The sequence below is a fragment of the Suncus etruscus genome, chromosome 6, assembly GCF_024139225.1.
Source record: "Suncus etruscus isolate mSunEtr1 chromosome 6, mSunEtr1.pri.cur, whole genome shotgun sequence".
Classification (NCBI taxonomy): domain Eukaryota; kingdom Metazoa; phylum Chordata; class Mammalia; order Eulipotyphla; family Soricidae; genus Suncus; species Suncus etruscus.
In genome coordinates, this window is record NC_064853.1 from 90590297 (window position 1) to 90614964 (window position 24668).

A 24668-nucleotide genomic window follows, 5' to 3' on the forward strand; every position below is an offset into this window, starting at 1 on the left:
TTCACTATGACTCCATTCATTGCAAGAAGGGGAAGGGGCAACAAGTAAAATTAAAATAAATTATGGTGTGGTTGCATCGCTCCACAAATATACTAAAAATCATTGAAATCTGCACTTGAGTGCATTGGTTGCAACTGCATGATGTATGAATATTATTTCAATAAGTTGTTAAAATCAAGTAAAAGCATTATAAATATGATGATCATTATATAATGTTGAACAGAAGAAACTTTTATAAATGTTACTAGCAGTTGACATATCTTCTTTGCTAATATTTTCCACATTTAAATCTATCGAGTACACAGCAATACAATATGGAGCACCTTTTCAGACACCATTTCATTTTCCTTTAGCATAAGTGTCTTCCAAGTAGTACTCAGGAGTCCTCCGAGGCAACCCCTCAAGAAATTCAGCTTTTATAGGGCCCTGATGATTGAATGCTTGGCTCTGCCATGCTTTGTGTCTTGGTCAAGTCATTCTGGGAATACCACACCACAGGTTAAATGAGAGACCCATTTCCTGCCTGAAACTTTGGAGGTGTAGAAGTGCTCATCAAATCTTACATAATTTTTGTTTGTTTGTTTGGTTGGTTTTTAGGCCACACTAAGCAGTTCTCAGGGATTACTTGTGGCTCTCCACCACTGGAGGGACCATATGGGATGCCTGGGCTAGCCAAGTGCAAGGAAAATGCCTCCTCTCTCTGTACTAGCCTTCAGTCTCCTTACATTTTTATAGGACTGTTCTCAGAAAGGTTGATCCATTCTTATTTCTTTGAGAAGAGCAAATCCCTGTCAAACAAACAAATCCCAAATCTCTTCCTACCCAATTTTGTGTACAGTTTTTCTATCAACAGGTACAGGACCCTTATTTCTGATGGCTGTGCTTTGGAAAAAAGGGTTAGTTAGTATCATTTCTTAATCCAAACTAGCTTCCTGATAATGTTTACTGCATTGGAGTAGAGTTTGGAAGAAAAAGCATGAAAGATCATTTTGTCTAGGAGGAACTCCCCCAAGCATTTGCAAGGGAAAAAAAAAAACCTAGTCTCTTGCCTCACGAAAGTTTCCCTCACTTCTTTAAACAATAGGTCTTAAATTAACCTTAACTCTCCTACAGCTGGCAAGCCCTGAAGACAATTAAAATGGACAAAAAAGATTTAGTTTGATCTGACAAGGCTTAAATGGGTAACAGGTGGGTTGAAGGCTCGGGGGGGGGGGGTGTAAATTGGAGAAACCTTGGAAGTGTGGAACTTAAGAGAACGCATTAAAAAACAAACACTCCACCTAGAAGCGCCAGAACTTGGAGCACACACGTCTCTACCTTCATTAGACACGCGCCAATCTTGAAAACAGTGTGCAAGTGGGCAAAGGGATCCCCCAAAGTGGCTCTACCCTTGGGGGGCGATGGGTGCTGACCGTGGAGAGGAACTGCTCCGGGGGGTGGGGTGGGGGAAAAATCAGCAGCTGCTGGAGCAGCACAAGGGCAGGATACCCGCAGAGCAGAGGAATGCAGAAATGGGGGGGGGGGGGGTAGGGCTTGGGGCCAGAGAGCTAGCATGGAGGTGGGGCGTTTGCGTTGCATGCAGGTTCGGATCTCAGCATCCCATAGGGTCTCCCGAGCCTGCCAGGAGTGATTTCTGAGCAGAGCCAGGAGTAACCCCTGAGTCCCGCTGGGTGTGACCCCCCCAAAAAACAAACAAACAAAAAATTGAAATGGGGGGGGCAGGCACGGGGTGTCCGGAGCTTAGTAGCCAGCCAGCGGACAGACACTGGGGGGCGGGGACGTAGGGGCGGGTCCGAAATGTGGGGCGATTGTGTCGGGGTGGGGGTGTGGGGGGGAAACGAGCTTCGGGGCGGTGGGCGGAGCTTGCGGCGAGCGCCGTGCCGGAAGCTCCGAGCCTCCGGGCGGGGTGGGCGGGGGGGGGGGGGGAGAAGAATCGGGGCCGCGCAGCGTAGCGACGCGAGAGCCCCCCCGCGGGCTCGGGGCGTGGGACGCGGGAGTGGGCGGGGACAAGCCCAGCCAGTGCCCGCCTCTTCCCCAGACGCCCCGCCCGCCTGGCCCCGCCCCGCCCGCCTGGCCCCGCCCCTCGGCGCCTGGGCTTGGAAAGTTTCTAGAATCCCTTCCCGGCGGCCTTTGCGGTTCCAACATGGCGGAGCTGACGGTGGAGGTTCGTGGCTCCAACGGGGCTTTCTACAAGGTACGAGCCCCGGGGCTGGCCGGGCCGGGGCTGGCGGGGCCCCGCCGAGGGGGGCCCGATTCGGGAGCCGGTTCGGCGCCCCCTCGGGACGTGCGGGGCGTGGGGCGTGGAGAGGGCGCCTCGGGCTCCGGGCGCAGGCCGGGCCGGCCGGCCCCTGGCTTCTCGGCCTCCTCCCCCGCGGTTTAACGGTCTCGGCCGCCCGGGCTCCGTTAGTTGGGACTGGAGCCGGCGGGGCGCGGACCCCGCGCAAGGGGCCGGGGCGCGTCGGGCCCCCGGGGCGAAGCGGCGTCCCCGGCCGGGCTGGGCTGGGCTGGGCTGGGGCGGGTGGGGGAGCGCCCCGGGCAGGCCCGAGCGGAGCCGAGCCGAGCGAGCGAGCGCTCGGCGGGAGTGGGGGTGCCGGGGCGAGGGTCCTGGGGGGCCCCTCGCGTGGCCGCCGCTCCCCCGCCCACCGCCGAGAGCAGCTCCCAGGGCCGCTTGGGCGCGCTTGGCGGCGCCTCAGGAATTCACCTTTTGTGTGCGAGCTTGGGGGGGGGGCTGGGGGCTCTCCTAAACTTGAGTTTTGTCTGCGAGGGAAGGGCCGGGAGCAAGTGTGGGGGGGCCGGGTGGCGGGTTCGGATCCCCAAAGCGAAGACTGGGATGGGAAGAGGGGTGGGAATTAATTAAAAAAAAAAACCCAAAACTCCCCAACCCCAAACAAACAAACAAAAAAAACCCTTGAAAGGTGGCGAGTGGAATTTCAATTTTTTTTTTATTGTTGTTGTTGCGGCCTGGGAAATGGGCCGGCGCTTTTTCTTTCTTTCTTTTTTTTTTCAGCCCCTAATCTCCTACGGAAGAAAGAAAGAAAAAAAAGAGGGGCGCCTCCTGGAAGCTTTGGAAAGAAAAGGCTTTTTAAAAACATGTGAAGTGTGTTCTGCAGGACAGGTGGTGTTGGGGGAGAGGACTAGTTGCTTTCCAGCAGTTCCCCCACACCCCCCAGTGTGTTGCAGGAGGAAGGTGGGGTCCCCCCTTCTCGTCTGCACGAGGCTTTTTTTTTGTTTTGCTTGTTTGCTACAGGAGGGGGGTGAGCCTTGGAAGAGCAGCAATTGGGAATGGAGGAATGTTCCAGACAGAGGAGGGGAGGGGTGTGTGTGTGTGTGTGTGTGTGTGTGTGTGTGTGTGTGTGTGTGTGTGTGTATGTATGTATATGTGTGCACAGCGGGGTGTCCCCCCACAATGAAAACGGAGTCCTTCAGAGTAGTTTTGGTTTTGCCGCGACAATATCCCTCCTTTTCTCCCACAGTGTGTCAGGATGTTGGGAGATCATCACTCCGGAGGCTTCCCCCAGCTGTTGTCTGTCAGTCAGCCTCGCTAAGCTAGCTTCTCGAATGCTTGAGAGTGCTCGGCTATTTTTAATGGAGGGCCTTGTCCTCGTACAGGAGTAGTGCGGCTCGGCAGACAGACGGTGATGGCGTTGGGTTTCATTCCAGCGTACCCTTTTGTCGTCCCTCCCCCCCACCCCCAGGGGACTTATTTTTGTGATCGTCATTTTCTTCTCTCAAGCCTGGTCTTGAACTCTTGGTGGAGGTGCTCTTGACTGTCCCATGACTATTGGGGCGACTGGGGGGCGACTCAGATCTCCAAACCCCTGTCTCAGTTTACATTCTTCTAAGGTAGTCAGACAAGGAAGGAGGAGAAGCCGCCTCATGGTAAAAGTCTTTTAATACCAGAGTGGCAAGTTTCCAGGGGAAGTTGAGGCTTACAGTGGGATGTCGAGGACCCAAGTGAAGTTTGACTGTTTTACTGACTTCAGTTACTGTTTTTCAGTCCTCCTGGGGGGCGACGGCCACTGTACTTTTGCACAGCATGGTTGGTTGTTTTCCATCCATGCCCCCTTCCTCAGAAAAGTTAAAATTCTCACTAGTTCGTGTATAATGGAGATAACCCATTTTCCCCCATTGATAATTGAAAAGCAGGATTATTTGGTGACAGGAATCTTTTTAAAAGGGAATGTTATTTTACCCAAGTATGCGTGATTTGTCGTGGATGCCTTAATTCTCTCTCACCTTTTAGAGGTTTGTTTAAGATCATTTCACAGTTTTTGTAAAGGTTGTTTAGCTTTTGGTTTCTCATAGTGGTTCAGCCCACAATAAGGAGCAAAAAGATGTTGCTCATTTTTGGATCTCTGGAAGTATTGATTTTCTAGTCGTACTCATCTGCTCCCTGATTTTATTTCAATTTTGATTTTACTATTTATTTTTACCTAGCAAACAAATTTCTATCTGTATTGAGCATAGGGAAGGACCCTAGCCTCATTTGTCTGCTAGAATAACTGCACCTGAAAGTTTGGAATTTTAGCGTCTGCTGGAATGCTTTTTATAGAAACTGGTCTACAGAGAGCTAAAAACTTGAGAATGAAGTAGGAAGAGCCCTGGATTTGAAGTTAAAGTGGTAATTCTTGGTCTGTACCTCAACTCAATACTTATCAGTGGTCTTCTGAATAAATCTTCCTCCTACTTTATGTAAAATAAGAGGGTTGGAAGTAGTCTTAATTGTCTTCAATATCTATTTCAGTATTTTTGCTATACATAGGACTGGGTCCCGTCCCAGCAATTTTCCCAGCAAACCCATCATGTGCCTTCTTCATGGACACCATATACCCAGAACTTGGTGCTCTCTCGAACTCCATTATTATTATTTTTTTTTTTTAGCTGTCCACTTGGAAAATATTTGGCTTCCTGTATTAGCAATTTATTATTTTAATCTACTTGAATTTTAAAGGTCATTTGCATATAGCAAAATAATCTTTTTAGGGTACAAAAATGTAGGAATTTGTTAACAGTTGGTAATCTACTCTGTCTACACCATCCCCCCAGATTTCCTTTATACCACATCTTACTCCTAATTCCCAGAAACTTTTCTGTCCTGACAAATAGTTAAGCATTCTCTTGAATGTCCTGCATCTAACAGGGGTCCTCAAACTTTTTAAACAGGGGGCCAGTTCACTGTCCTTCAGACTGTTGGATGGCCAGATTATAATAAAAACAAAAATTATGAACAAATGTTTATGCACACTGCATATATCTTATTTAGAAGTGAAGAAACAAAATGGAAATAAATACTATATGTGGCCCGCGGGCCGTAATTTGAGGACCATTGAATACCAGACAGGGCCACTTTGATTTGGTTTAGCAGAAACTTGATTTTAAGAAATAAAAAACAGCTAATTTATGATCAATGAGAAATCTTTGAAAATACCAGGGGAAGAAGTTGCCTTGAGATAAAAGAAGTTAACATTTTTTCTTCTGGTGATAGGGTTGTAATAAACAGGTGATTCTGATTTCCTCCTCGTTTCCCTTTCCTCCTGTATCCATAGGCACATATTTGACTGCAGGTATTTATTGCTATTGAAGGATTTCAGTCTTGGAGTTTGTATTAGTAGTTGGATTATATATCAAGTTACCTGATGTTCTGTAGCTCTTGATTAGCATTTCTATTGGAAAAATGATTTTGTTTAGAAAGTAATTGGAATCAATGAAGATTTGACTTAAAATTAGGATTTAAAAGTATTAGACAATTTGCTAAATATGTAGTTTTGCATCATTTAACCAAAAAAAGATAGTGGCATAATTTCTGTTCAGTAAATACATGTGGATGGAAAAGAATAGGATTTGTTAATAAACATTTGGTAAAAGAATGTAGTTTTATGTAAAATTTTGCTTTTGTAAGTCTGTCTACCTTCTGGTCTTTGATCTTAATTTATATTGTGGTCCTTTCTTTGTCCGTCCACCCCCTTTTTTTAGATTATTCTGGTTTATTTCTGATTTAGTGCTTAGGAGACCAGTGGTACCTGGGATAAACCTTTCTTCCTTCATGCAGAGTTGAAATACTCAACTTTAGATTTATTTTCAGACCCACGATGCTTTTTTAGATGTCCTTAAGGGGATGAGCATTTTACAGTTTTTTTTTTTTTTTTGGGGGTGGGGGGTGTCACTCCTGCCAGTGCTCAGGGATTACTCCTGACTGTGCTTAGAAATCACTCCTGGCAGGCTCAGGAGACCATATGGGATGCCGGGATTAGAACCACCAACCTATACATGCAAGGCAAACGCCTTACCGCTGTGCTCGCTCTCCAGTCCCAGCATTTTACAGTTTAATTGTAAAACAAATCAAAATAACAAAATAAGAAAAAGTTTAGAAAACCCAAAACATTTCTAGTAACCTGTAGTCAATCAAGGATATGAAAACCCTGTACCTGAGATAATTAAATTATTTTTAACCTGATGTTAAGTTTTGCAGTTCACATAGTTGTGGGTATATATACTGAACTTTTAATTAGAAGTTGGAAGTAATTCACTCAATTTCTAGGTTATGTAGTGCATCATTTCTCAACTGGGGAGCAGAGACCACAATTGGGGGCCAATAGAAGGGAAAAGGGTGGTTGGTAAGAGGTGATAAACAACTGATTGAGGAAAGTTTACATGGTGTTCCAAGGAAACGTGATTTTTTAAGATCACTGAAATACTACAGAATATTAATTTTTTTCTTTAGTTCTTAAAAGGAAATTGAGAGTAGTTTAATTATGTAGTAGGTTTATTATCACAGATCATCTGTGAAGTTACAGCGAAGAAGTTCTGTTCTGAACCTGTACTAGCCTCTCAAAGTTAGTACATACAACAGAGATCTTGTTTTTGGCACACACCTGTCACTGTTCTGGGTTGACTCTTGGTGGAGCATGCAACCGTTGTGTTCAGGAAACTCTAGAATAATCGCAGAAATGAGCAATTGAGAAGATGATGGCCTTAATACTAGGGTCACTGTTAAAAAGTCTTAGCTATTAAAGATAATTACTACCGTAGTTCTATTATTTTAAAATGAGGTTTAAATGAAAGTGTATGAACTAGGACTTAACAAAAGGTCATTCAATTAAAAAATCAAACTTAAGTACTTTTAATTTATTATAATATCTTTATCTAAACACCGTGATTAGAAACATGACTATAGTTAGGTTTCAGTCACAAAAAGAACAGCTTTCACCAGTGCAACATTCCCACCACCAGTGTCCCCATCTCTCTACTCCCAAACCCCTTGCTTGTATACTAAACAGGTCTTTTACTTCTCTCACTTACTAACATTGTCTTGGTAGTTGCTAGTGTATTATGGTACTTTAATTTTAAATCTGTTTTTGTTTTATACTACAAAAGTGAAAACAAAGGCAAAATAATATTAGTTATTTAGAGATAAGTTGTCAATGGCTTGGTTTTAAATTCATTCACTTTGCCATATTATAATCTTAATGCAGTTTTTTTTTAAAGTTATTTATGCTACCAGTTAAGAAACTACAGTGTTATTATCACTTATAGACACCCTATAAACTTCTGCATGCATCTCCTGATTCTGTTTTCTCAGGAGTTGTTCTCTCCATGAGGTTTTTTTTATTTACATTTTATCTATTAGGAAACTGATAATGATTAAGGAATGTGTCCCAAGATGACATTCCAGCTGAATGAGATTTAATTCTCTCTTACTGATTTATTGATTTTTTTTATTTTGGTTTTCGTTTTTTTGGGGGGGTATTCACACCTGGGTGGTGTTCAGGGGTTACTCTTGGCTTGGCACTCAGGAATTATTTCTGGCAGTGACCACCATATGGGATGCTGGGGATCCAACCTAGGTTGGCCTCATACAAGGCAGACACCCTAACCTCTCTATTACTATATTACTACTCAAGCTCAGAATGAGTGTTAATTCTAGGGCATCACACATGAGCTCAGCATGAGAGTCTTGTAAAGAAGACCTGTACTGAGCTTTTTTTTTTTAATATCTTTATTTAAACACCTTGATTACAAATATTTTTTTAAATATCTTTATTTGTACTGAGCTTTTGTTTTAAGTCAACACCATTGATTAAATTAAAAAAAGAAAAGAGTTTTCAGCCACTGCTTTATCTTGCTAACAAGATCTCAGACAATTGAACCTCAGGCCTTATAAGTGAAAAGTCATTCTATCTTCTTAGTCACATCCTCAAGCCCTGAACTCGGTTTATTCTATTTTTTTATTTTGGTAGTAAGTAGGAAGATTGTATTCATTTTATGATTGAATACTAATTGTACTAGCTAGTTCTAAGGCCTGTGCTTTCTTTTTCCTCTTTTTTTTTTTTTTTTGGTGTGTGTTGGCGATACAGAGAGATCACACAACGGTTGTGCTTGCTGGGTATGTGGGGGGATAAGAGAAGTGTCCTGTGTCAGGTTGTACTTGTTGGAGCTTGCACTTTTCAGTTGTGCATATGTGCATTATGGTGGTGCAGTGCTCATTGAGGATCTTTTGATGCTCACACACATTCCCCACACTTCTTAGCTGGGTTCTTGCCATCTTTAAAAATTTTGTTTGGACCACACCCAGTGGTGCTTAAGGGCTACTATCTATCAGCTTAGTGCTGGAGTGTCACATTTAAAAATGATTGTGGGGAGGGAGCATACAGTGTCATGAAATGTGAACCTGGGTCTCTGGCATGCCAAGCATGTGCAGCAGTCCTTTGAGCTATCTTTTCACTTGCTCATCTTTTAAGGTTTTTCATTTGTTTTGGTTATGTGTGTGTAAGCAAATGCACTCCTGTATGCAAAGGCTGCTGTGCTTGTGGGGGTGGGTGTTGCTCTTGGTGGTGATTGGTGTTCTTGGAACCTGTGGTGTTGAGTGATGAACTTGGGCCTCCTGTTTGTAGAGCGTAGTGCTCTAGATTTCAGTGGTCTCATCGTGGCCCTATCACTTAGTATTTTCTGAGTACCAAAAAGCTTTATAATTAATAAGATTTTGGACAGATGTTTAGGTAATAAATAAGAAATTGTGATGGGTCTATTTTCTAAGACCAGATCTTCATAAAGACTAGCTGGAGTAAGCAAAATTAAGCAATGTATATTGTTTCGCTAATATGACTGTGTATTTTCACTTACACTGTTTGTTTCTCCACAGTTTATTTGTCCTTACATTCAAAAGGCTGCAAATCAGGGCTGAAGTGGTGGCTCAGCGGTAGGGCATTTGCCTTGCACATGGCTGACCTAAGACCAATGGCGGTTCCATTCCCCGGCATCCCATATGGTCCCCCAAGCCAGGATCGATACCTGAATGCATAGCCAGGAATAACTCCTGAGCATTACTGGATGTGGCCCCCAAACCAATAAATAAATAAACAAATAGGCTGCAAACCATGGTAAATTAAAAGTGATAAGCTTTCATTAATAGACTGTACTTTAGCAGTAGCACTTTTGTTTTTGATGGTGTTGGGGACCTATTAGGGTCCCACATGCAAGGCAAGTGCAGTGCCCTTCTTCTGTAGCTGCAGCAATTTTTGCTTAGGTGTTTTTGAAGGATGAGAGAGGTTTTCCCACGGGAAAAAAAGATAGAATATATGCTTACTGGTGGCAAAGGAACGTACTTTTTCCCATCAAGATTTCTTCAAATCAGGAATCTCATCAGGTTCCTGTCTCCCTGCTTTTCTTGTCTTGGATTAATCATAGTAAAATGTTGTTTCTGTTAACCTTTTCCTTTTTTCGTTTTTTAAGTTATTTTTAAGTCTTTTTTTTTCCTTTGTTTTGCTCTTTTTTGGGGGGGGGGCGTTACACCAAGTGGCACTCATGGGTTACTCCTGGCTCTGCTCAGAAGTTGCTCCTGGCAGGCAACAGAGGACCATATGGGATGCCAGGATTTGAACCACTTTCTGTTCAAATCTGCTGCATACAAGGCAAATGCTCTACCTCTGTGCTATCTCTTTGACCCTATTTTTCGATTTTTTTGGGGGGCCCACACCCATTGTTTTTTTTGGGGGGGCATACCTGTTTGCTCAGGTCTTACTCCTGGTTATGTGCTCAGAAATCACCCCTGGCTTGGAGGGACCAAGTGACTTGTATCTTTGACTTGTATCTTTGTAAGTATTGAAAGAGCAAATGAATAGTAGATTCTCAGGTTTGGGATACTCTTTGAGAGGATGTGTAGTGGAATACACAAAAACTAGATTTTGATCTTAATTCTAAAACGAGCTTATTAGGCATTATGTATTGATGTTGATTGAGATATAATTTGTTAGGTGTTGGTGCTGGTTGAGATATTATCTTAGTACTCTGCATAGAACCACAGAGAACTTCTTTGTAATAGGAAAGTCATAATACTTGTGGGTGCCATTTGGATCCAATAAGGCATTACGTTTCAAGAATTGTTGGGTATCAAACTGGTGGAATTAGCCCAAGCGACTTCTGCTATTTATATTTATGAACATCGTTATAAATATTCCTATGAAATCTTGACAGTTCTCATTGCCTTTTTCCCTTTTTAGGGGTGTGTGACCACACCCTGCTGCACTCTAGGAACCCTATATGATGTGTGCAGGGCATGGTATTGGAGTTTAACCGCATGCAAGGCAAGTGCCTTACCATACATACCTTTGTACTATATCAGTGTCCCTAGATTGTATATAGTAAGTCCCTTGTTTTATTATAGTGTTTTTTATTACAAGATCTTTTTAAAAACATTTATTTGAGGGGTGAGGGTAGTGGGCATGTTTGGGTAATCCTGAAGGGAAAATTTCCTTCACTTCTAGGCTTGAAATGGATTGGAATGGTTTGTTTAGCTTGCAGAAGAATTCATTTCCATTTAGACTTGATAGGACCTAGAGCATACTGAGAATTGTATGGTGGGAGATAAATCAGAGGACTAATTCACATGTTTTTCATGCTGTATGCCCTGTCTACCCAGTAACAAATGGTCTTGAGCACCAGCATATATGACCCCCAAACTAAAACTGTTTGAGATGCTTCGGGAAGACTAAAGAGTTCCATGGGGACAATATTCTGCCCTGGTTACTACATTCTGTGTAGTAACTAGTGAATCACTTTTAGCCATGGCATCACTTGAACAGTATCTTTAGGAGTCTTTATTTTTTCTCTCTCATTTTTTTCTGTATTAAATAAGTAAACAAAATGTTTCTTATTCTTTAAGGTACATAATGTGAAAACTGTAGGAAGATTTACTTTAGTACTTTTTTTTTTTTTTTGGTTTTTAGGCCACACCTGGCGATGCTCAGGGGTTATTCCTGGCTGCCTGCTCAGAAATAGCTCCTGGCAGGCACGGGGACCATATGGGGCACTGGGATTCGAACCAACCACCTTTGGTCCTGGATCGGCTGTTTGCAAGGCAAACGCCGCTGTGCTATCTCTCCGGGCCCTACTTTAGTACTTTTGAGCAGTGGAGTAACTACTTCTGAAGTAACGTTTGAGTCCTTAAGAATGCTTTATTGAAAAAGCTTTAACTGTTTTTCGTTTGCATCTTTTGAAAAGATTTCTCATAAGTTGCTAAAAAAAATCACCTGGATCTGAAGTCCCTAAAAGTCAGGGGTATTTTTGGACTTACCGTATTTGCCAGCGTATAAGACGACCCCCTAATTTTGCAGTTAAAAATAGGTTTAGGCCTATATTCGCTGTATCAGGCAGAACGTTCCTGTGCTGCAACTGTATGTACCACAGTGAGCCAATCACAAGCAGAGGTTCAAAGGTTATACTGTAATAGACTTCCTCTCTGACTCTGGCCAGTTGGAGCAGGCTTTTTACAGTGTATATTCGGGTCCAGAACATTGTCTAATTTGCATGCATAAAAAGCCTGCTTGGATTGGCTGAGTTAGAGAGGCAGTCCGAGCAGCCTTGCAGTCATTGGTGCAGGATCTAGTTGGAAAATTCTTTTTGTGGCAATATTCAGACAATTTTTGTTTAGCTGCATATTGAAACATTTTTCGGGATATACTCAGCGTATAAGACGACCCCCGACCCCCGATTTTTGGTTGATTTTTTTTGTTTGTTTCAAAAGTCGTCTTATACGCTGGAAAATACTTTACTAGACTTTCTCATTTAAATCATAAGATAAACACTTTTCTTGTACACTTCACATTGAGCTGCATCCCTGGCCTCTAAACACTGATCTTTAACTTTTCCAAGGATGGTACATAACTAGTAGAGTCAGGATCAGTTGTTGATAATTCCCCTGAGCAGTGCTTAAGGTTTTGGGGGTATTAGTTTTGGGGTACAAATTGGGACCACTTTTTACTCTCAAGGTACATTTTAGAGGTGCTGAATGTTTTTCCTCCTGAAAAGGGTCAGTAGGCCAAATGACTAACACTTTTTGAGAAATGTATGGAGAGTAAGTTATTGCACAAAATGATTGTGTTGTAATTTTTAGAATCCTAAAAAGGAAATACTGTTTGGTTTATTTGGTTTTCTTTCTTTAAATCTTGTTAAATAAATTGCAACACAATTTGATGCTAAAGCACAGGGCAGTAGCTCATTCTAACAATTGATCCATTGATTTGATATATAAAAGTAAGTTGTTGAAGATGTAGATGTAGTTAAAGTTGGGTTTGAATCCAGAGAATAAGTAACTTTTACATAGATCTGGAAAGTTAGTCACAATAAATAAGTTGCTTAAAACATCTTCATATTTAAATTGTTTCAACTTACATTATCATTCTCCCTGCCATGGAGAGCATGGATGGTGCAAGCACACCTTAAAAGAGCTCTTCTTTTAAAATCTCCTTCAGGATTTTCTTCCAAGAATTTTCACCATTCAGCAAGTTTTGATAATGGTGCTTTCTTGATTTTTATCAGAAGGTGTCAACAGAACAACCTTCTGGTAAGAAACCTCAATCCTTCCTAAAATGATCCTTCATGGTTTGCTGAGGGAAATGACAGAGGTTGCAGTTAAGTGTTAAAATTGGCAATCAAACCATGTTTGAGACATTTATATCCTGACTGTCATATGAATCATAAGGCTCATAGTAGATGTATTTAAGTTTAACATACATCAGTTGTAAAATGTAGCCTGATTTCAGAGCTGCTAAATTGTTTGAAATGTTGGGCTGGGGAAATTGATTGGGATCAGTCTGAACCAGTAACTTAACTGATAATTTGTCAAATAATGACAGTTATTCTCTTTAACATTATGGCAGATTTTGAAAAAAGTTTTAGGTGAAGATTGTGTCAATTATGCAGTCAACTTTCCCCCCACTTCGTTTTGTTTTCCCAGTTAATCTACAGCACTGAACTTTAACTGATGTAATTGGAGGGGGGAGGAATCTCAGCCCTTTCTGAGGAAAGCTGTACCTAATATATGAGCCCAGTGATGCTAATTTATGTAGGCTTTAATCATTTTTCTTTTAGAAATACAATATTATCAGTCGTAGCTTTTGTTTTATTTTGGAGCTGTACTTGGCAGTGCTAGGGATAAAGGGGTGCTATGCTCTACCAGGGATTGAACTCAGGCTGCTGGCAACTAAATGTTTTCACTCTTGGGAAAAGGCTCACAAAGGCAGTTACTTTTGGGTCTTGTGCCAGATAAAAGGGAAAAAAATTTAAAGTTTAATGTTATAGAACCAGAGAAATTTTTAAAAGGAAAATTTTAAGTACTAGAGCTAGAATGCATCGGATATGAGTGAATAATGTGTGAGAACTCCATTTTCTTTGCTAAAGACAGTGCTTCTCAAATAGTGGGGCGTGCCCCCCAGGGGGCTGCGAGGCTCTGTAAAGGGGGGGTGCGTTTGACCTCGGCAAATACTGTCATAACAAGCTAAGCCCCATGTTTATATTTCTGTGTGTCTGAAGCTGAGGGTTGCTGTGTCTTGCTTCAAACCCCGCTTCGAAAAGCTATGCATTGCAAAATGTGCTCATTGTAGCCTTTAATCCAGGCATCACCTCTGATTAAAAAATCAGCTCAAATTTTATATATTTTTGTTTTGCAGGTTAAAGTTTTTTAAATAAAGATACAGTCACGTGGGGTGTGAAAAATGTTTTCTTCCTAGGGGGGCATGACAGAAAATAATTGAGAAGCACTGACTTAAGAATAAATGTGACCTGTGTGATGATACCACAGTGATAGCATGTTTGCTTTTCACGGAGCAGATGTGGATTCGATCCTCAACCTCCCATATGGTCTCTGAGCTTGCCAGGAGTGATTTCTGAGCACAGAGCACTATCCCCCAGAAAAGAGAAAATAAATGTGAACCAGCAGTTTTGTTCCTGTGATTCTTAGTTTTTACACTTGAGGAGCTGTAAAACCTAATCTTAATTGTTTTTCTTGTTGACCTTTTCCTCAAACTATTCATAGTACACTCCTAACAAGAATTTTAAACTTTCAAGTTAAAGTTTAAATACAGAGTATTTAGACAGACTTTTCTTTCAGGTGGTGAGGCTTCGAAATGCAGTGGTACTTGGGCTACTTCTTGATTGGTACCAGGAGATATGTTCTGGGATTCCAACATTGCCTCATATTTAAATGATGTTCAGTCTGTTGTCTGGCATTAGACTTGGTAGTTCTAAAGTTTTGTGAACTGAATATTTAAACTGGTTTCTGATAGTTTGCTGATTGCTTTTTAAAGCTACTTTCCCTTTTATGAGAAACATAAATTTAATGTGCAGTAGGTCATAAATGGATTTTTGAGTCACTTCTCAGAGATGAGTTTTTCTAGACTTCTGTGCTAGATTAATGCAGATGCTCTCAAAAGTAGCTAATGCGTTTCAAGATTTTTTTTTGTTTGTTTGTTTATGGAGTCGCACAGTCAGCTCTCAGAGGTTACTCCTGGATTTACGCTTAAAAATCACTCCTGGCAGGCTCAGAGGACCATATGGGATGCCGGGATTCTAACCACCGTCCTTCTGCATGCAAGGCAACTTACTACCTCCATGATATCTCTCCGGCCCCATTGCATTTCTTGATTTCTAAGTCACAGCCCAAGCAAGACCTCCAACTGATATTTAATTAAATTACTTGATCATTTTGGTTTTGGGGCCACACGTGCATGGGTTTCTGTTTTTCTGGTTGGATTCTTAAGGCAGTGTGTCGATGGAATGATCGAAACCTGTCTCCCACATTGAAAGCATGCACTCCAGTCCTTTGAATTATCTACATTTTTTTTTTGCTTAAGGCTGTCTTTTTGTGATCTAATTTCTAATTAGATCTAATGATCTAATTTATTTTGTTTTAGAAGTTTTCATCAGTAGACTTTAAGAAAGAGTTTTGCTCAAATCAATACCAGGCTAATGTTCTAGTCCTTTAGTCTTAGAAACTGAAGTAGGGACTGGAGAGATAGTACAGGAGTTAAGGTGCTTGTTGAGTGCGTATTTGACCAGGTTTTATTCCTGAACACAGAGCCAGGAGTAAACTCTTGAGCATTGCTGGCCATGGCCTCCAAACCAGAAAAAATGTGATAGCAAACAAAAAACCCTATGATTTGATAATGATTTAATGAAAAGAGCTCCAGACATAAGATTGTTACTGATTTATGCCTTCTGAATGGAAAATTCACAGTAGATGTGTATGGTTTTAACTTCACTTTGTTTAAAACAGGGATCTGGAAAGTTTCTTCTTTTAGACTACTCTTTTTTTTTTTTTTTTTGGTTTTTGGGTCACACCCAGCTGCAGTCAGGGCTTACTCCTGGCTCTACGCTCAGAAATCACTCCTGGCAGGCTTGGGGGACCATATGGGATGCTGGGGATTCAAACCACTGTCTTTCTGCATGCAAGGCAAAAACGCCTTACCTCCATGCTATTTTTCTGGCCCTTTTTTTCTTTTCTTTTTTTTTTTTTTGGTTTTTTGGCCACACCCGTTTGATGCTCAAGGGGTTACTCTTGGCTAGCGCTTGCAAGGCAGACAGACACCTTTACCTCTAGCGCCACCTCGCCGTCGCCCCCCCCCCCCCTTTTAATTTTTTAAGGCTACTCTATAAGTCATTTGGCAGTGCTCAAGGAACCATATGGTTGCCAGGGATTGAACCTTAACTTGACTGTTTGCAAGGCAGGTGTTTACATACTGTATCTTTCTGGCCCCTAGGGTACTCCCTCCCCCCTTTCACTAGACTTCCTGGCCTACAGAGTAATTTGTAGTACAGTTTTGTTTTATTTTCTATGTTCCAACACCAATTCCCACTACCAGTGTGACCTTCCTGCCACCATTATCCCTGGCCTCTCACCTCCTGAAGCCTGCCTTAACAGGCACAAAATATTTATTTTGCTTGTTACCAAAAAATGGTAGATGGAAGTACTAGTTATTTTTGTTTGATTAAGTTTAGTAAAGGAAAATTTGTGAAAATCATACCTTACAACGGTGTTAAAACGATGAGGTTTTACTGAACTGTTTGTGACTTCTGTATAATTGTTTTCACTTAATGAGCTTAGTGGACTTCCATGCTATTCACCGACCTGATTTGCTATGCTTTTATTGCTTGGTCAGTATTGTGAAATTTGAAGGTGTCAAGCAGCCTGGCCCAGTGGCTGTAGAACCGGAAAAATTCTTTGGAGGTTGTCATTTCTAGATTAACCCTGAAGGTTGTCTTTTCTAGATTAGCCTTGAAGCTGTGCCATTTACGTTTTGGAGGTTGTGGAGTGTGGGTATAGGTCCTTGGGCTTTGGCTGTACAGGAACTTGTCTTGACCCCTCCAAAGAGGACCTCGGTTTTCAGCCCTGAGAGTTACATCTGCTTGACCTCTTGAGATTAGTCATTAGAAGGATTCTATTATAAGTTGCATTTGAAATTTTATCTTGAGTAGGTGACTTTCCCATAGTAATTTTTTTTTCCATTTTAAGAACTATAAGCTCAGCTTTCAATTCCTGAAATGCACTCATATTTTCTTTTTGCTTAACCTGATTTCCTCCACCCATGACTAGTTGAGAAACCTATTTTTCTGGTGTATTGTTTTATAACTTTAAAAGTGGGCATTAAATAGCTATCCTTTGCACTTTGCTCTTTCCATAGTCCATTTATGCTGCTACTTCAAATTCTCCAGGACCTTTCGTAACTAGGCTCTATAACGTGGAGAAAAATTTACAAGTCAAAGGAAATGACAGTATCACTGTACATAGATTTGTATGTTAAAATTTTAACTTTCTTTGTATTGCTTACCCCGTGTGTGTGTGTGTGTGTGTGTGTGTGTGTGTGTGTGTGTGTATCCAGTTATCAACTCATTCAGTTTGATTTTATGAATTTACCTGAGAAATTAGCATTGGAAATTGGCTTCTATTTTATGTTTTTCCCCCTTTTCTTTCGAATATGATATCCTTTTACCTATTGCCTTCTATACTCAAATATAAGCCGACTTTTATTTATGCCAAAAAAACTGAACTCAGCTTAGACAGGTTATTTGATTCAGTGAGTATCTTTGGAAGGGGCGGGGTTTCAGTTCAGTCCATGAGTCTCAGCTGAGCTGAAGAGGTAGGTGGCTGAACTGAACTGTATGCCACTGAAAACCCACAATATTCTGCACTTTGAATGAGACCGACAGCAGTGATGATGATATCTGCGAACTCAGTGATGATGACAATGTCTATGTTGATACCCTCACATCAGATACAGTTGAAGCTCTGTTTGGGCATACAGATGATGATGATGACAGGTTTGAAGAATTTTTACCTTTGTGATTCAGCTTGATTACCTGTTAAACAATGGTTTTCTGCACTTTATTTAAGGTTTTAAAGTGTTTGTTGCTAGTTGACAATTTTTCTTTAGCAATAATTAAATAACATTTAACCTACTGATTCCTCAATTATTGTAATTTTTTTGGGCATATATTTTTATTTTTGAAATTTACCAGTGGTTGCTGCATTTTCTAACTCGACTTATACTCGAGTCACTAAGTTTTCCTAGCTTCTAGGGTAAATTTAGGGGGGGTTGGCTTATACTCGGGTTGGCTTATACTCAGGTTGGCTTATACTCAAGTATATGTGGTACTTTAGCTCTTAGGTATTATAAGTTTATCGGACTTTTCATGCTTTTGGGGTTTGGGTATTTTTGTTGTTTTGAGGCTGTAACTGGTTCTGTGCTTCAGGTATGCTCATAGTAGTACTTATGAGACACTGCAGTGCTGGAAATTGAACCTGAGTCTTTGGCTCTTGCCTGTTAACAAGCTCTCTGGTCCACGGATTTGTTTTTTGGTAAAAAGCAAACTGACTTATTCCAATTTTTGGTTCAAGCTTCCTTTTGGAGTCTATTAATTTTAAAAAGTTTTAACTTGCTGTTGGTGAAAATACCCATGTTCGTTTTCTTCAATAACATTCAAATGTTTTTTTTTTTTTTTTAATTTTGAGCCACATCCAATGACACTCAGAGGTTATTCCTTCTGTGCGCCCAAAAATTGCTCCTGGCTTGGGGGACCATTTGGGACGCCAGGGGTCTAACCAAAGTCTGTCCTGGGTCAGCCACGTGCAAGGTAAACACCCTACTGCTGCGCCATCGCTCCAGCCTCTCAAATGTCTTTTTTTTTTTTTTTGGTTTTTGGGTCACACTTGGCAGCGCTCAGGGGTTATTCCTGGCTCTACTCTCAGAAATTGCTCCTAGCAGGCTCGGGGGACAATAAGGGATGCTGGGATTTGAACTACCATCCTTCTGCATGCAAGGCAAACACCTTACCTCCATGCTATTTCTCTGGCTCCTCCCTGAAATGTCTTAATACCATTAAATATATTTCATTCTGGTGCTGGAACACACCAGTAAAGCAGGTAGGGCATTTTCTTGCTGTCCCAAGTTTGATACTTAGCACTCCATAGAGTCCTCTGAGACTGCCAGAGTTAAACCCTGAGCACCTCTAGATGTGCCCCCCCCCCCAACTCAAATATGTTCTCCCACTTCCCCCCAACTCAAATATGTTCTTCCATTTAAGATTTCCTGAATGATTTATGCCTATCTTGGAATCTGCCTGTTTTGATACAAGGTCTTCTCTTCTCTTTTTTGTTTTGTTTTGTTCTGTTCTGTTTTGAGCCATACTGGAGGTATTAAGGGACTTGAGAAGAACAGAGATCGTACCCGGAGGCCATAAATCTAATTGTGCTCATCTGCTTGCATGGCATGCACCTTGATACCTGTACTATATCTTCTTTGGTCCTCATTATAGTTTTAAAATAAGTTTCTCTCTCTCCCCCCTTTTCTTCCCCCTCTCCCTCTATCCTTTCCTCTTTCCCCTCCACCCAGCATTAAGAGTTTATTCAGGAATCATTCCTGGGGTTGCTTCTGGGACCATAGGTGTTGGCGATTGAACTCGGATTGGCTACATGCAAAGCAAATGCTTTATGTACTGTACAATCCCCTAGTTTGATTGATTGATTGAGGCAAGGTTTATATCCAGTTCAGGATTTACTCCTGGCTCTTTGCTCAGGATCACTCCTGGTGGAGCTCAGGGAACCATATGGGGTGCCAGTTTTCAAACCCGGGCTGACCACATTCATGTAAGGCAAGCACACTACCTGCTGTAGTACTACTACTCTGCCCTAATTTTAAGGCTTAATATTTAATAAGGAATGTGAAAAAAGGGACACAAAAATCACCACAGGTTAGACTAATGCAGTGTTTCTCAATTAGTAGGGTGCACCCCGTGGGGGGGGGGGCGTGCACGAGGCTTCGCAAAAGGGAGCGCGTTTGACTCTGGCAAATACTGTCATAACAAGCTAAGTCCCATGTTTATGTCTCTGGAGCTGAGAGTCGCTGTGTCCTGCTTCAAACCCCGCTTCAAAAAACTATGCATTGCAAAATGTGCTCATTGTAGCCATTAATCCAGACGTCACCTGTGATTAAAAAATCAGCTCAAATTATTTTATATATTTTTGTTTTGCAGGTTAAAGTTTTTTTTAAAATAAAGATACTATTTACAGTCGTGCAGGGGGGCGCAAAAATGTTTTCTTCTTCTTGGGGGACATGATAGAAAATAATTGAGAAGCACTGGACTAATGTAATGAGGATTGTTATGAATAAAGATCCCCTCCTTCCCTAGAATTTAAAGCAAAAGTGAGTGTTGTTATTGGTGACTCTGACCAAAAATTTTGGTCAACTAACCCTTGCCTTTATTCTTGGATACATGAAGAATAACATCATTCTGGTAAAGTAGAGGGTATGCAGTGTTAGTTTTTTAAAAAAAATTTTTTTAAATTTTGTTCTGTATCAGATACAAATTTATAGTTATCTGGCCATTAGATGAATACTGTCCCTATAATTTAGAGTTTAGGGATTAGAATATGTTTAGTAAAGCCATTGTCCACTGCATTTTAGCACTATAGTTCAAATCCATTTTAAGATGGCAAGTGGTAGAGTACATGTGCTGTACTCTGAGATCCTTATACTGCATGCCTCCTGTCTGCAGGTTTTCCTCATTTTTAACATCACCAAGTGGAACACTGTTGGATTGAGCAATGGGCTGTGAGCCAAAATCTAAAAGAAACCTTGGTTCCTTGAGTTCTGCTGAGCTCCTAAATACTTATGTTTGATTTTTATTACTGCTATTCTATTTTAAGTAAAAAAACTCCAATACCCCACAAAGGGTCGAACTTCTTAATTTGATTTAATGCCTAAAGGATATTAGTTTAAGACCAGGTGTCTCAGAAGAGATAGCATCGGAGTCAAGCTGCTTTCCTTGCATTCTGCAGCCATCTTTCCAAGTCCCCCCAAGCATAGGAGGCTACTCCTAAGCAATCAGGAATAGCTCCTGTGTACAGCCGAGTGTGTCCAAAAAACTTTTCAAAAAGGTGTCGAAACTTTTTTTTTTAGTTTGTAAGGAATGCGAAGTTGGGATGGAGGTGGAAGAGGTGTAAGTCTGAATATAAGTTATTTTTAAAAAGTTGGGTGGGATCTCTTCTCTGTGATGTCCTCAGGATCTTAGCATCTGGGCTGTTGAGCTTTAGGATGCATTTTGGTCAGGTCTGGGGTACAATGCTGGCTGGTGGGCAGGGAGGTTTGACTTTCAAAGTCCTGTACTATATCTTTGACCCCAGACATTGATTTTTAACTAGAAAAAAGGAAATTATAATCGAGTAGGATTTCTAAATTTGAACTCTGAATTTATAAGCCATAATGGAACATACTTTGAGAAACTATGTTAAAGTTGAAAATAATACTAATATCTTTTTTTTTTTGGTTTTTGGGTCACACCTGGCAGCGCTCAGGGGTTCCTCCTAGCTCTATGCTCAGAAATCGCTCCTGGCTCGGGGAACCATATGAGATGCTGGGATTCGAACTACCGTCCTTCTGCATGCTATTTCTCAAGCCCCATTATTATTAATATCTTAGAGCAAGATGCATTTATTCATAAACTTTGGAATTTTCATTCTGAAGTATTTCTTAAAATGGGAAGTGTTAAGTAAAGTTCTGCTCAAAAACTATGAAAATGCTGACAAATATGTCTGGAAATAACTGTGGGAATGAACTACCAGAAATAAAGAAACTGGCCAGGAAGTCTTCTTTTATATAGTGTGGTCAGATAATCAAAGCTTAGACTGGGATGGCAGCTTTTAATTTTTAGCTTAGAGAAGAAAGGATTTCAAGGCAGTAGAAAGAAGTTATTATACTGAGAAATTTATATTGATTTGTAGCCCTTGTGTTAGGATAAATACATTAAATTGTTCAATAGCATACAAATTAGACTTCTGGAGAGAGATTGCGATCAGATTACAAAATAATACGATGCTCGTAGATACTATATTATAAAATTATCTATAGATTATAAAAATTGGTGATCTTACATATTAAAGAAAATAAAATGATAGTTTATTTTCAGACTCAATGTTAAACTTTCTTCCACAGACTATTTCTGAAGAGTTTGGGGGTGGTAATGTTGATGTGTTAATGTTTCTTTTTCCTGTGTCTGGGGGCTGAAATATGACTGTAGTGTTATCTATATAATTTTGTATATGGTACTCCAACAAAGAAAGCATGTGCTCCACCAACTTGATATTCCTGATTCCAAAGATTTGTTTTTGTTTGTTTTTGGGACACAGCTGGCAGCAATCATGGGTTACTTTTGACTCTGCACTCAGAAATTGCTCCATCCAGGCAGGCTTGGGGATGCTGGGAATCAAACCCAGGTCCGTCCCAGGTTTGCCGCATGCAAGGCAACTGCCCTACCGCTGTGCTATTGCTCTGGCCTCCAAAGAATTTTTTTAAGCAATTGCATGGTATTAATAGCATAGTACACTATTGGTTTTTCCATGTTGCAAATGAAATATACACAAATTACCTAATATTTCATAATATGTAAAAGCACTTGACTAAGTTGGGGAACTTTGCAGTTCTATTTGATAATCTAATATAAAAATAATTTAATGTTAATTGCAGCTATACATGTACCAAGGATAGTTTACCCTTGTAAATTGGTGGTTTGTAATGGAGCATTTGAGCATTTTTATTTTTTTAAATCCAGGTCATTTTCCTTTTCTTGAATATGTCAGATCTTAATTATTTAGCTGCATTAAAGACTATAGTAACTAATTAAAACATTAAAGGTTAGGAATTGATCGCTCGTTATTTGTTTTTGTGCCACACGCAGAAGTGTTCAGGGCCTTTTCCAGGCTCTGCTCAGGAGCTACTCCTGGTGGTGGAGATTGAACCTGGACATGTATCAAGGTTTTTTTCCTGTATTTTTTGGGAGTGGGGGCTGTGGGGTGGGCCACATCCAGCTGTGCTCAGGAGGTTTACTCTGGTTCTCTGCCAGGGATCACTCCTAGCAGGCTCAGATCCATGGGAAGCAGGTGTCAGTCCTAGATCAGCCACGTGCAAGGCAAGCACCTTACCTGCTGTCCTATTACTCTGGTTGCTATTACTATTACTCAGTTGAGCTGTCTGGCTGGTTTTGGGGCTTTGGGGGTATTGCTCTCCAGGGTGCTTAGAGGATTGACAATGCTAGGGGGATTGAACCTAGAACAAGAAGCTGATATGAAAAATGTTAAGTTGAACCAGAGGGGAGGGCATTTGCCTTTCAAATGGCCAACTCAGGTTGACCCCTGGTATCCACATGGTCTTTCAAGCGTGCCATCAGCGATTCCTGAGTGCAGAGCCAGCAGTAACCTCTGAGCACATTCAGATGTGGTCTAAAAACAAAACAGCATTCGAAAGAAAAATATTAAACTGGTGGTACAGTTAGTATTTGAAATGCTGTTAATTTACCAAAACTGGACTACATAACTAATTGTAATAGAATTTTTTCACTTTGATTTTTTTTTTTTTTTTTGTATTTGGTTTTTGGGTCACACTCGGCAGTGCTCAGTTAGAAATTGCTCCTGGCAGGCTCGGGGGACCATTTGGGATGCTGGGATTCGAACCATATCCTTCTGCATGCAAGACAAACACCCTCCATGCTATCTCTCCAGCCCCTTGATTTTCTTGATTGTGTGAGTTACGATACTCGAAGCTTGGAATATAAATCTTGATATTTTGACTTTAGAACTTGGAATAACTATGATGTTCTCAACCTGTACATTTATTTTTCCTAAGTATTGAGGTAGGTGATAACTCTGAAAACTGGATAAGTAACATCTGTGTTAATACATCACATAAATACAGTTTGGCCTACTTTGGTGTTAATCTTTCATACTGCCTTTTTAAAAATCTCTGATAAGGCTTTTTTAAGCTTATGAAACATTTAATATTGACGTGCTTTAAACTCTCTTTTTTTGGTAGGGATTTATTAAAGATGTTCATGAAGACTCTCTCACAGTTGTTTTTGAAAACAAGTAAGTAATTTTTTTTTTGTAAGTAGTTTTTTTGGTGATGCTGAACTGTTGAATGTTCTACTGCCAATGAATATAGTGTCTTGGAAACAGTAGGAGTGATAAGTTGATCATCTTTTGAGTCCACATAATAGTTTTTCAAAAAACTCTTGATCTGTTTTTCTCCCCACAATTTACTCATCACTTTTTCAATACCCTTCTTTGCTGAAATGTTATGAACATGAATCAGTTAAGTTTTTTGTAGAAATTAAGTAAATGAGATTAAAATAAGCTTGATCTTGAAAAACCTAGAATGTTAATGTCAGAATCATCTTGAAGTAGGCCTTCCAAATATCTTCTGGTAGGATTAGTATTAGATTGCCTTTTATTGATATTGCTAAAACCTGAAATTAATTTTATACTGTAAGGGATTTAAAAATTTTTTTTTTCTAATGTGAAAAATTACCTGAGCTTGTTAGGAAGGGTTATAAGTTAATAGTATATGATGGAAGGTCAGAAAAGAACTATTCCAGTTGACTTTAGCTCCCTCCAGAGCTGTTTTATGAGGTAGCTCATAAGTATTGAGGTAATTTATTTATTTCAAAAGTTCAGAAACACTGCTGCTTAGATGTAATGGTGAAAAGAAAGCAACTCAACTTTTCAGTGTTTTGCCCACCTAGTATCGGTAGATGGAAGTTATAGGAACGTTTTATGAGGTATAGTGCCTAGAAGGTGTAGGAAAGAAATTTTATCAGTTTAGCTTTTATACAAAAAAAATCATGCCACACTAGAATAGCTTATACATATATATATATATATATATATATATCTACATACATACATATATATATAAAGATATATATATACAAGCTTTCCTAGATTTTCAATTAATGTACTTTAATTGTAGAAAAGGTTTCATGTGAAAAAAAATCAAATCTTTTTGTAAACTACTCAATGTAATTTAGAATTTATAACTTGTATAGTTGTAAATGTTAGAGATAAGTCCATC

The 24668-nt window shown here is 40.5% G+C and overlaps 1 protein-coding gene across 6 annotated transcripts in view; it reads left to right on the top strand.

Moving 5' to 3' along the window:
* Positions 1-2137: 2137 nt before the first annotated feature.
* FXR1 (FMR1 autosomal homolog 1) overlaps positions 2138-24668 on the top strand; it is a 67662-nt gene continuing 45131 nt past the window's right edge. For all 6 annotated transcript variants that reach the window (XM_049775848.1, XM_049775849.1, XM_049775853.1 and 3 more), the window contains exons 1-2: positions 2138-2194; positions 23631-23683. In XM_049775848.1, coding sequence (XP_049631805.1) covers positions 2144-2194; positions 23631-23683 — 104 coding nt within the window. In that variant the 5' untranslated portion in view covers positions 2138-2143. The remainder of the gene's footprint in view (positions 2195-23630; positions 23684-24668) is intronic.